Source organism: Lissotriton vulgaris, unplaced genomic scaffold (genome assembly GCF_964263255.1).
Source record: "Lissotriton vulgaris unplaced genomic scaffold, aLisVul1.2 SCAFFOLD_1637, whole genome shotgun sequence".
Lineage (NCBI taxonomy): Eukaryota > Metazoa > Chordata > Amphibia > Caudata > Salamandridae > Lissotriton > Lissotriton vulgaris.
The window spans coordinates 371,383-384,188 of NW_028241715.1; the positions used below are offsets into that span (position 1 = coordinate 371,383).

At 40.9% G+C, this 12,806-nt stretch overlaps 1 protein-coding gene across 2 annotated transcripts in view; it reads right to left on the reverse strand.

Moving 5' to 3' along the window:
- Positions 1 to 6,565, reverse strand: part of LOC147670584 (NXPE family member 2-like) — a 255,540-nt gene extending 248,975 nt beyond the window's left edge. Inside the window, exon 1 of one of the 2 annotated variants that reach the window (XM_086948149.1) lies at positions 6,460 to 6,565. In XM_086948149.1, the coding sequence (XP_086804275.1) occupies positions 6,460 to 6,540 (81 nt within the window). In that variant the 5' untranslated portion in view covers positions 6,541 to 6,565. Of the gene's footprint in view, positions 1 to 5,748; positions 5,864 to 6,459 lie in introns of those variants that run through there. The other variant, XM_086948150.1, reaches the window with a different exon arrangement.
- Positions 6,566 to 12,806: the final 6,241 nt, after the last annotated feature.

A 12,806-nucleotide genomic window follows, 5' to 3' on the forward strand; every position in this document is an offset into this window, starting at 1 on the left:
AAAACATTTAAAAATATGCACCTGTGAGGCATATGTGCATTCTATGGGAATCTAATGCTCAAGCTCTAATTTCAGCAGAGACATCACAGCTTTTCATCCTTCAGTGACTGATACAATGGGTAAAACTACAACACCAATACATTAAACGTTTCAAAAGTATTAAAAGTCACAGTTTCTAGCTTTTAAAAATCCTTTATAAGTACCTTACCTCTACTTAACTAATGAAGTTATGTCATGTGTTGCAAAGTAATGATGGCCATTCAGAATTCGATTATTTAAAAGCACCAAACATGATGCACTTCAAAATCTTTATAATATGAATTCAGTTCAGAAAAACTTTATTTCTGCCGATAAGACCATAAAAGTATATATATACAATACAATGCATTTCATTAAAAGATAAAATAATAAAAAGGAATCCATCCATCTTACAAAGAAGCATGTGCATCGACTCGATATTTCTTAGAGTAGTCTACAGTGACACATGTCCGAATCCATTGACCTCATTAAAGTGCATGTGCAAAATATGTGCAATTACAAAGGGTAATTACTGACAGAAGAAAAAGTAAGGTACAACTTCACAATTATGGCTGTAGAAGTACAATTGATACTAGACACACAATTACGGCAGCTGATGGAGGGGGCTAAAGCCTATTCAGCCCAACGGGTGTTGTGCACCTGGTCCTGGTTGCGTTTGGGCCCAAATGTCCACAGCTAGGAACATTGCAAAAAAAGGGGTCAGTTTTGAGTGGTAAAATGTTACAGGAAACACAACTGAGGTATCATTTTTGTCAGATGACTTGGGGGGAAAGTAAGTGGTAGGAGGTCTGTTGCTCCCTGCAGATTCCAGGACTTTCCATTACAGAAATGTCAGGAAAATTTATATTTTTACTCAAAGCTTGAGGTTTGCCATTGCTTCTGAGTAAGAAAACCTGGTGATGGCCACACAAGTCACCACAGCCTGGATTTTCCTGGGCACCTAGTTTTTACAAATGTACAGGTGTGCTAGGATTCCCTTTGTGGTGGCTGAGCTAGGGCTCACAATCTACAGGTAACCACAATAAAATAAAGGGTCAGTTTTCAGTGGTAACATGTTATGTGCCCATGTTGCCTTCTGGGCCCTTTCCTTGGCACTAGACCTACCCACGTGAGGTACCAATGTGACGAAAATGTGTTTTTATTCAGACTTTGAACTTTGAAAGGGCTTCTGGGTTGGAAACCCAGGTGGGAGCCATACAAGCCACCCCGCCATGGATTCCCATAGCTATCTAGGTTTAAAAAATGTACAGGTTTGCTGGGTCACTCTAGGTGCTGACTGACCTAGGGCCCAAAATCGCCAAATTGTAATTTTTGTTCAAAAAGGATCACTTTTCAGTGAAAAAAATGCGATGTGTCCATGTTGCATTTTGGGTGCTTTGCTGTCGCATGCACTAGGCCTACACACACAAGTGAGGTACCATTTCCATCAGATGACTGGGAGAAATAGTGGGTTGTAGGAAATGTACTGCTCCCTGCAGATTCCAAGATTTTCTATTGCATAAATATGAGCAAAACGTGTTCCTTTAGTCAAAGTTTGAGGTTTCACAGGTTTCTTCGTAACAAAACCAGGAGAGAGCTACACACGTCCCCACACCCTGGATTTCCGCAGGTGTCTAGTTTTCAAAAAGGGGCAGGTTTGCTGGATTTCTCAAGGTGCTTGCTGAACTAGGGCACAAAATCCCCAGCTAACCACTGTGCGAAATAAAATGGTCAATTTTCAGAGGAAAAATGTGATGTGTCCATGTTGCGTTTTGGCGCCTTTCCTATAGCGGGCACTAGCACCACCCACATAAGTGAAATACCATTTTTATCAGGAGGCTTCGGGAAGTGCTGGGTAGTAGAAAATATGGGACTTCCCACAGATTCCAAAAGCGTTCCTCACAGAAATGTAAGGACAATGTGTGTTTTTAGTAAGCATGTGAGGGTTACAAGGGCTTCTGGATAGAACCACCTAGTGAGAACAACACAAGTCGCCCCACCCTGGATTTACCTAGATGTCTAGTTTTCAAAATTGTACAGGTCTTCTTGGTTTCCCTTGGTGCTGGCCGAGTTAGGGCCCAAAATCCACAGCTACCCACATAGAAAAAAGGGTCAGTTTTCAGTGAAAAAAATGTGATGTCCATGTTGAGCTCTAGAACTTTGCGGGTCACAGGCACTAGACCTACCTACACATGTGGGGTACTGTTTTTATCAGAAGACATGTGGAAATACAGAATAGTAGAACATTTATTATTTACAATTACATTTCTCTTCATTTGTGCCATGCAAATGTAAGCCAGTGTATAAGAAAGAAGACATTTTGAAAGATGCCCTCTGAATCACGTTAGTGTGAATTCAGAGATGTACAAATAACCACTGGTCCTAAACTTGGAATCTAGTGTCTATTTCACAAATACATAGGTTTCCTCTATACCCATTTTTTAGTCTTTATATTTTATCATATGAATTGCTTTATAGCGGTACACAATGAAAAAACATTGCAAGGTGCGGTTCAGTTGTTGACTCTGGGTACCTCAGGTTCTTAGAAAACATACAAACTCTATATATCCCTGCAACCTGAAGGGTATAGTGGATATAATGGTATATTGCATTTGCAATGCATTCATTATGGCTAGAATTTACAAATTAAAACGTCATCACAAATGGCAATTTTTTCCTATTAATTTTTAATATTGTTTTTCTTTCAACAGTTAGTTTTTTGTAGAAACCTTGAGGTATTTACACAATGACCCCTTCCTGGCCTCATAATGCTGTCTACTTCTCAGCAATCTATAGCTTTCCATAATCACCCATGGGTATGACCCTGATATCTACCACAAACTGAAGTAGGTTTATAGCAAAAAAATGCAAAAAATGGGCTACCTTTTCTGAAAAATGTTACAAGTGTGGTAAAAATGTGTTGTTTTAATTCAGAATTGCATATTCCTCAAAGCCAGAAAAATTGTGACGTTAGAAAACAAACCTTTTGTTGATGCCATTTTTAGCAAAAGAAATAGACACTTTTTTGCAGGGCACTTTGTTCCTATGTTTCCCAAACAACCAAAATGTAGCTATATTTTCGCAATTTACTCAGTCATCTCCCAGGGAACCATTAAACCCTGGGTAGTTTGGAATTCCCTGGATATTGCAAAAAAAGAACACAAATTTAGCGTAGATACCTCTTGTAGAAAAAACATGTATGGAGGCTTAAGTGTGAACTACCCAAATAGCTAAAGAAAAAAGGGCTAAGCAGTCCACTGGTAAAGGATCAGCAGGAAAGTGGTTAAAATGTTATGATGGGTAACTGAGAAATTGCGGATTAAGCTGCCTTTCAGGAGTCCTGGTGACAATATAAATAATGAGGCAGACGGTCAAGTGGTTTTAAAATGTAACCTGAATACCCCTATGGCAATATACAATCATATTACCATGTTCCTTTTTAAGTATTTTTTATACGACATAATTTACTAATTGGCGTTAGCACTTTTTAGAAAGCTTTGGAACATTTGAGCATCATCTGTTGCTTAGATTTAATTATTTATTGATTGGCTAATACTGCAAATATATTTCTCAATGTTTGGAGAAATTTGGATTTTTGTTAGGGACTGACAACGTGTTATTATTTAAAATGTGTTTTATTTCAATATTTGTATTATTATAGGTCAAACTAAACACAAAACAGCATTGTAAGGGAACCAAAAAACAGGTAGTCTATAATATGCTTCTATTTTGTAGCATATTTACACAGTGGAGCTTTAACATGAGTGTAAATTGGGAAATGAAGTGCAGTGTGCTTTATTTTTTGGTGACAGGGTTCTGCACTTGCAAAAAAAAATTTCACACTCTGGAGAGGATTTATTGGTAGATGCTTGCGTCAAGAATGGTCGGCAACTTTGGGCTTGTTTTTTTTTTTTTACAAACAATTCTTTATTGCAGAAATTGCAGGAAATGTCCATATTTTTTGTTTTTTGAGACAACCCCCTTCCCTCCACCCACTCCCAGATACAGGCTTTATTAAACGATATGAAAATCCATATCGACTAACATCAAATAAACTAAACATAGCAAATAGTTAAATCCAGAAAAACAAGACAATTAATAATTACAATAGAAAAGTAAATAAAGCAGTCTATCCGAGACCTTCAGTCCAATGCATTAGTGGGTGCCAAATTTCAAGACCCTTCTTTTTTTTTTTTAAATCCCTTCCTGCTATATATTTTGCATTCTCCAAACTATAGGTCGAGAGTAGCCGGGCCCGCCATTGTTGAAAGGATGGGGGAACATTGTCTAGCCACATAGAGGCTAAACAAATTCGAAACACTGCCATAGAGACAAAGAGAAATCCCTTTGTGTTATCCAGATGGTTCACGCTGTCTAGCTCCAGAATTATTTCTGTTGTTGTAATTTCTATTTGTGTCTCCAGTATTTCAGAGAAAGGTAATATCTCTCGTCTAATAGGCAAGTTTGGGCTTGTAACGTGTGCTGATTACTGTTCTTAGAGCAGCATTGCAATTATGAAAGTGATTTTACTAGCACAAAAAGAAAGAATATATGTTGTGTTGATCATCCATTTAACCTATTATTTGTTTAGGGAAGGTGATATCCCTCCAATTGAAGTTAGCATTGTGAATTGTGGAAAACAGTTCACATGAAGACCACTCTTCTGTTTAATAGTATTGGAACTGGTAAACTTGCAATGACAAAGCTTGAACGTTTATTATTATCATTATTATCATTATGTTTAATTGTATTTTTTATAATAAATATTATTATTGTTAGTATTCACATTATTACTGTAATTATTATTAATAATAACACGAATACTGGTGATAATAATAATCAGAAGAATGTTTTTGTCATATACTTTACGAAAACATTGCAACTGGAGTCCGTCTTTAAAAAGAAGTCGCTGCAGTCCATGTGGGGCATGGCTTATGACAGATCCGCTTCTTCAAACACGGGAGGATAGGGCAGAATGCTGTACGCTGCAGGCAAGTACCATGTTTGTACTCCGGCTGTGTTCCCTAAGTCCCATCTTGGTGCACATGCAGTGCCCAGAAGAGACGTCAAGTCGTAATACTAAGCCACGTGTGGACCCCACTCACGTCACGTACAGTCAGTTCTCTTTCTGGCTGGGGGTCTGTCATCCTTTCTTCCAACCTCACGGCCACAGTTGCTCCTGAGGGGCTGGCGCAGCTCTTTACACCTCTCCTACTCTTAGAACGCCTCTTCACTATCCCCTTCCGACCCCGGCCCGAATAGTGCTTCGTGAAAGCTCCGCTTATTGTACGCATTCAATACTAAGGAGTTAATTATCAGTTAATGGCGCTTGACAACTGGTACACAATTCACTCTCTTTAAACCCTCCAACCTCTCACGTCAGAATGCCTTGGGTCTGCAGCACAATACACCCTTACTTAAGTTGGACAGAAAGACAGAGCCAGCGCACGGTGTTTCAATAATATGAGCACGCACCCCAATGGATTTAAGGATTGCATGCAATTTTTTTTATTTTTCTGTGCATATATTATATAGCGCGAACTCGACCTGAAGGTATTGGAGCGCTTTACATGAGCACCGTATTTACATTACACATTCAGGCACGGGGAAGCGATTTGCCCAGAATCACATGAAGTGGATGCTACCTTTAGTCTCGAACCCTGGTTTCCAGCACCAGCGTCGGGCGTTTATGCCGAGAGACGTGCCCGGTCCAGTCGTGAATAGACTCACCTGCGGACGGCAGTCCAGACAGTGGGATATAATCAGGGGGTGTCTCGCTCTTTCCCAGTCCCACCCTGGCCTCTGAGATGCCTGCCTCGCCTCCTCGACCTCTGAGTCACGCTGCGCGCACTTTTTATTGCGCGACCCAAATGCGCATGAGCATTACAGGCAGCAGACCCCTCAACTAACTAAAACCACAGCGCGCAGACGCGGAGGAGGTGACATGTAGCGCGCAGATGTGTCTACGTCACCCATCATCATCAATGATCACTTGGTGAGGTGTTTTTCTGAATAAATTATAATGAGTCCGGTATAGTAGGCTGCCTGCTGCTCATTAATTAAATTTAAATCGTGCTTAATTAAATTGAAATCGGCTGGCGGGTCACTGCTCACGTTATGTCAGGGAGGGATGTTCTTAATGCAATGTTATCTTTAACTTTACTTTCTGACACGACCAAATCGGCCTCCAGCAGCAGAACCGGCCACCTATCATAAACCAGCTCCCACCCCCATCCAGCCTACCGCGGTATGCCCGGAGTTGTCAGTCGACCCTGACTTCGTTCTTAATTCAAGGCGCCATACCCATACCAATATTTCCTGATCTGTTTATCTCGACTGCTATATGACTGACTGATTAAGAGATCTGTGGTAGTATATGTAAATATTTACTGTACTTCTAAGAAACAGACACTAAGTGCAAAACAGCAGCAGGGACCGTACCTTTACAAAGTTCTTCTGGACGAGGAAACTCAATAACGTAAAGCCCACCAGCAGCACGACCAGCACCTTGGTATACTTCATACTTCCCGTGGATCGAAGTTCACTGTCCAACTGGCGAGGAGGAGGGGGGGGGGGGGGTCGGGGCGGCACCCGTCATATACAATAATAAACGATTGCCAGTCTGGCGCGAGTTGTGAAAGCTCAGGTGCAGCCAGAAAACTACAGTGCTTTAAAAAACACACCCAGTATTGGGTGTGTTACTTGCTGTATATTTTGGATGACCCTGGGAGTCCTGCTGTGAATGGACACATAAGGTAGGGTGACCAGAATTTTAAAGCCAAAAACCGGGACATTTCACAAAAACAGAAGGTCTACAATTTTACTTAAAGCGATGAGAGCGCTCCTCAGCAGAGAATTACAGAACAGGCAGGAAGAACATTCATAAAATATAATTTTTAAACCCAGTAGCTGGCCTGTTAATTAAATTGCTTTCTTGAAACAACTGCTAACTTTCCCTGCTTTGTAAAACATAAAAAACACCTCCCACCGTTTTCAGTCGACCCTCTCTAAAAACCAGGACAAGAGCTAAATTTCTTGAAATTTGCTTGGACAGCTGGTTAAAAATGGGAACCGTCCTGGCAAAACGGGGACGCCTGATCACCCTAACATAAGGACATGTAAGGAAATGGCGTCAAACGATTATTCTAAGGTGCAGCTTTCAGCTCCCATACTCTCAGTTGTGGAGGAGCGTTGAAGATACACTGTCATTGCGGTGCTTTTCATGTACTCCGGCTTCACCTGTAAGTAAACAGTACAGCAGAAGTATAAAATGCTGCACTAGGCAAGGTTCCCTGACAGTGCTTAATCTGAGCAGGTGGTCGCAACAGGTGTCCAGCAGAACTTATGTTTGGAGATCGGCACTCGTTTTTTCCTTATACTTTGACCCGGGCCAGAACAAGAGAAAGAGAAAAACACAAATGGGGAAGGAAAAAGGAAGAAAAATGGTGACAAAATAGCAAGAATGAAAAGAATCTGAGGGGAATAAGGTGGAATCAAAACTGAGCAGCGATGGCATTCGATACCTCAGAAGTTGAATAGTGATGGCGAGGCTTGACTAGCAAAACTTTGTACAGCTTTGCATATGCGTTTACATGTTAAGTGCTACCAGGCCTGGTTTTGTAATGATGACTCCTCAAGATAGATATCTGAAGAAATGGGTTTATTGATAGAAGTACGACTGTACAATAAGGGGCCCCTGGAGCAACTGACTGATTACAGAATGCCAGCGAGAGAACACTCTTCTCCTGCTCCATGAGCTCACCACATTCTAAGCTGCAGGCTTAGTAGGTACGCATTACCACACATCTCCCTTTTTATGAAAATAAAAGATGAAACCAAAGAAACAATAAAATAGGTGCATGCAGAACATTCCATAGAACTTCCTATAAAATGACTAGAGCAAAAGTATTACAACTGTTGAAACAAGTTAAACAGAAATGCAATAAATAAAACATTAGAATTACAGCACAATGAATCAATATTCAAAGTTGAAACACAGGGTATCACCTTCTCACCCTCTTTTTTTTTAACATAAAACAAAATCATTCAAATTTTTTGGTCTCATGGGAACACGGTTACTCCTTCTAAGTAGAAATGGTTTGTTTTTAGAATAGTTTTCAATTTTCTGAAAAGCTGGACAATTGCGAGGAACTAAAGCTACACCAGTAATACCCCACCAGTTCCCATCAGAAAGTTTCACAGAATTTTTTCTCATTTCACAAATTTGAGCAGGTTCTTTAAACTTCGAAAAACCTTCCCAACTATGACGGGATTCCTGACCCGAACCCAGTTCCCTATTTTCAGTCTACAGGGTTTCGTTGGAAGAGAGATATTCTTGGCAACTCTTTTAAAATTAAATAAATTTGAGTTGGACTCAGCATAATTGCACCAGCTATTGACATCTCCAAACTTTGGTAACATTTTTAAAACCCAAAAGGGACACAATTTAGTGCTCGCTTCTCTACCTCTCATTAGTTCAAATGGAGATTTGCCTGTAACTGAATGCGGGGTGGTGCGATGTGACCAAACTAGTTTTTGAATGGATTTTGAGACATTCATATTACTTTTGATGGAGGCTTGAATTCACTCAACTAATACCTTGTTGAAACGTTCAACTTTTCCATTGCTCTGGGGATGATAGAGTGGTGTTCTTGAATCTTTGATGTTACAATTCTTTAAAAAGGAAGACATTTCTGAAGACACAAACTGAACTACGATTATGGGGAGGGCTGCCTCAAAGGACTGGGCACTGAAGGGTTTCTTAATTAGGAGGAAGAAAAGTCGCAGCAATGTTACATGCAACTTCTTATCAACAGTCAGACATTACCTACAGCTGAGAAGTATGTAAAGTCCGGAATCTGCTAAAGCACCTACAGTGCACACATGCATCCAACATCTTTTTATTACTGTGCCGTGCGACATTATCCACATGTCACACATTTTCCGGCCAATTTGATTTTCAATTTTTTTTCCCCAATCAGTCACATGATGGCTTTGGGTACAGAGACCAGTGCTTAACCGCCTGTCCATGTTTTCGGATTTAGTTATAACTTTGTCTATATTTTCCAATAGAAATACTTACTTACTTACTGAGTTGAACGTTGTTATAGATGCAAATTCTGTACACCCTTCTTAGTTTTCATTTTGGGTTTTCCTTTTACCTTTATTTTCCCTTTGTCAAAAGATCTGGAGATTCGTAGTGCCTTTGAATTTCAGTTGCTAACCTCATCGGCAGTGTCCAACATTCCCAGACGATGCAAGGCGATGCGCCTCATGTATAGTTTTAGTAGTGCATGCGCCTCATGCTTAGCTTCAGTACTGAGGGCCTTATTTCTCATTAGTGAGGTAACCTAAAACGACACAGTGATGGATATGCTGCATATACTCTATGGCTTAAAGTTCAAAGTACTGACGCAAATCGATGCAGCTCAATAGAATATTCATCTACTTAGTGCAAGTCGATTTGCCCAATATTGGATCTGCTTCTCTGAATGTGCAACACATTTGCCCACCCTGTGTTTATATAAAAAAAAGTACAATCAACTTTTTGCCTGTTGCTTAACACTTGCCCAAGACATACGGTCTTTAAAGTGAGTAGTGTTTGTAATTGAAATCCCACTTCAAAATTTCACTAGGGATTTTAGTGATTGATGATTCGTTCCTAAAACGAGCATATACAATGTTTTGAGAAGGAAAGGACAGGCTACTGCTTAAGTATCTGTGCTCAATGTGATGTCTTTCACTCACCTCAGCAAGCACCGCCCACTCCTTGGCAGGTTAGTCACCTTTCAGCCACCTCATTATGGGGATATAATGAGGATTGCTTCTCGAGTGAAGCACAGCTTCTTTAATCGTAGTGGTGAATTAAGAGGGTTAACGTCTGAACCAAATTCTCCACTCTGTGTAATATTAATCGCAAATTCGTATCGTATTCCGCTTGGTGATCCAGAGTTTTGAGAAATGGGGTTGTTCTCAAAGCTGATGCGACAATTGAACGTGGACTAATACACCTGTGATTTAGATTGCAGCGCCCTTACACAAAGGTGTTGTACTTTGGCGCCGCTGCAAGCATTTGGTCTGTAGTTCGCTACATTACGAGGAGGATGTCATTGCTATAAGATTGTTTTGAGTCTAGCTCACTCCCAGGGATGTGAGAGTTGCTCATTGATAGGATGGACTTGCTATCGTAAGCCCTTAATACTTGCTCATGCTTAAAATTGTGCTCACTGAGCAGCCGGCTAGATTTTTAAAAATTCTTATACGCGTCCAGGGCAAGTGGTATTTCAAATGTCATGGTACCTGCGTTTGCAGGTGAAACAAACACAGATTGGCGCTGGCACGTCCCCTGCCCATCTCTACACCTGTGACCTCTGTCCTGTGATTTGCAAGCAAGGCTGTTTTAAATTTCATATATCTAAATTATTATTACTATACCAACCTGCGACGTGTTGAATGATGGACACAAGAATGTTTTTATGCGTATTTGTATTGGCTGTTGATCCCCGCCCCATACCCTTGTGATAAATTGATGACCTGGATGTATTGTGAAAGGAACTCTAAAACTCACATATAAGAAAATTAGTATGCAACCCCCAGAATGTGCATCAGTTACTACAGTTTTGTTTTGTAGTATGAGCAAGTAAAACGTTGTGTTCATTCCCATCACTCCTCTACAGAAACATTTGTACATGTTGATGTGTTTGGATATTGCACAGTCATAGCAATATAACAATTCTTAAACCTGTTTATCACAACATAATGGGCACATCACTGCAAAGCAGTGATCAAAAGTTTCAGCTTTTCACATTCAACGCTTACGTTTTGTAATTGTTATTTCTTTTAACTACTCCTGGTCTAGTTCATACATACCGGTCTGCACGGACTTGCTATCTTTAGCTAATGTGGGGTTTTCCCTCGCACTGTAGGAGGAAGCCGCGAGCACCCTGGAAATTCCTGAAATGCATTGTTCATTTTCATACCAAGGAACAAGTTTCCACCTTGATGCTCATTTCTAAGTCTGAAAACACGAGGAGGGTGGTTGCTGCATTTTTACGTCTTGCCTACTAGACATTGCCTGTGTTGTTTTTTTGCTATACTTATTGTTAGCTTATAGTGTACTTATATATAACCCATTGCTTAATATTGGGAGGCTTCATTGACACTCATTTGCTTGCTTGTTCCTAAGCATGTGCTGGCTTTCCTTCCTCTTCTTTTGTTTGTTCATTCTGTGCGATATTTCAGATGCTGCCTTTTCTTGTTCATTTTGTTTAAGACTTCTCAAAGTTCATGGTGGTGTGATTAGGTCTCGCCTAGCGATGCAGCGAAGCTGCTCGCTAAGCAAATACTATTGTCGCTGACTGCTTAGCAAAGTGGGACAGGAGAGGTGCACAAGCTTGTAAAAGACATTGGAGAGCATTGGAGACATGAGGTGTGAACGCGTGCTTTTGGAGACATGAGCTGTGAGCAGAAGAAAGGGGTGCGAAGAGGAGTATGATTGTACCTACGGCACACTAAAGGTTTCTGTCGCTTTCACAGATCTTTGGAAAAGGCTTCAATTTGGAAAATATGGCATTGTGTGTATGTGTGTGGGTCTGTGTGTTTATGTGTGGCATTTGCGAGAGAGTAAGCTATTGGCATTGAAAATGACAATGCCATTTATTTGTCTATTTTCAAAACCAACACATAAATAAAAATGTTGTCATTTACAATGCCAATAGCTCTAACATTTGCAAAGGCGAGACCGTTGCATTGTAAATGCTTGTTTTTTTTGTTGCTGTCTCCCTAGTGTGCTTATCTTTCCCTCGGCACACTACTGTCACATGTGATCCTTACCGGCCCTCTCTAATATATGGATTCCAGAGCAGCGTGCTACTGGCCAAAAAAGCGTGTAAACACCCAATCAGGGGTAACAAGAGCTTTATAAATGCAAATCTTTTTCCCTCATCTATCACTCCCCTATCCTTCTGAATCCAAATACCTGAATCATCTATTTCAGCACTCAAATGACTTTTAAATTTCACTATAGTAATTCAACAATAATCCTTTATGGGTCCCGGAGTGGCGTTGTACTCCCCCAAAAAGTGCTTTGACACCTTGTCAGGGTTAGTAAGCGCTATATAAATGCAATTACATTGCAATTACTATATATGAAATAGTGGCTCAGTGCAGGGCAGCAAGTCACCTTGCTGTGCTGCCCGGTGTCACTGGTAAAGGATAGGAATACACCGTATTTTTCCAATAGGGCACATTCCTGTCCTTTCCCCTTGCACTCTTTTGGCTGTCTAGCACCAACACAGGCAGCCTTGCACCTGGGTGCAAGAGTGCCTCCGTTGCATGTAGGATTTTTTTTGTGCTGGAAAGGGCACCTTCCTCCACAAAAACAATCCAGAGAGGCTTTTCCCTCTTTCTATGTGTGCTGCAGAAGGCAGCAAATGTAGTAAGAGGAAACAACGAGGAGAAATATTGCTATTTCTCCTCATTACGCCTCACCTGGGGAAGAGTACAATTTTGGTGCATTCCCTGGTTTACACTTCTTGGTAATCTGCAAATGCATCAAAACCATAGGAGTTGCATGGGAACACCCACCACCACACCCATGAAATGTCTCCCTCGCGCAGAGTAAGTCAACATTGCGAGTTGAGCTGCATTGCCTTACTCCAGGTTTATGAAGCAATTTAAAGCCATCAAAGTGACTTTCTGCAGTGGCGTAACACAGGCCACCCAGCCCGCACAGTGCAGGGAGGGGGCAAGCTCCAGGGTGCCACCTCAGCACAGCACCTCACCTGGAG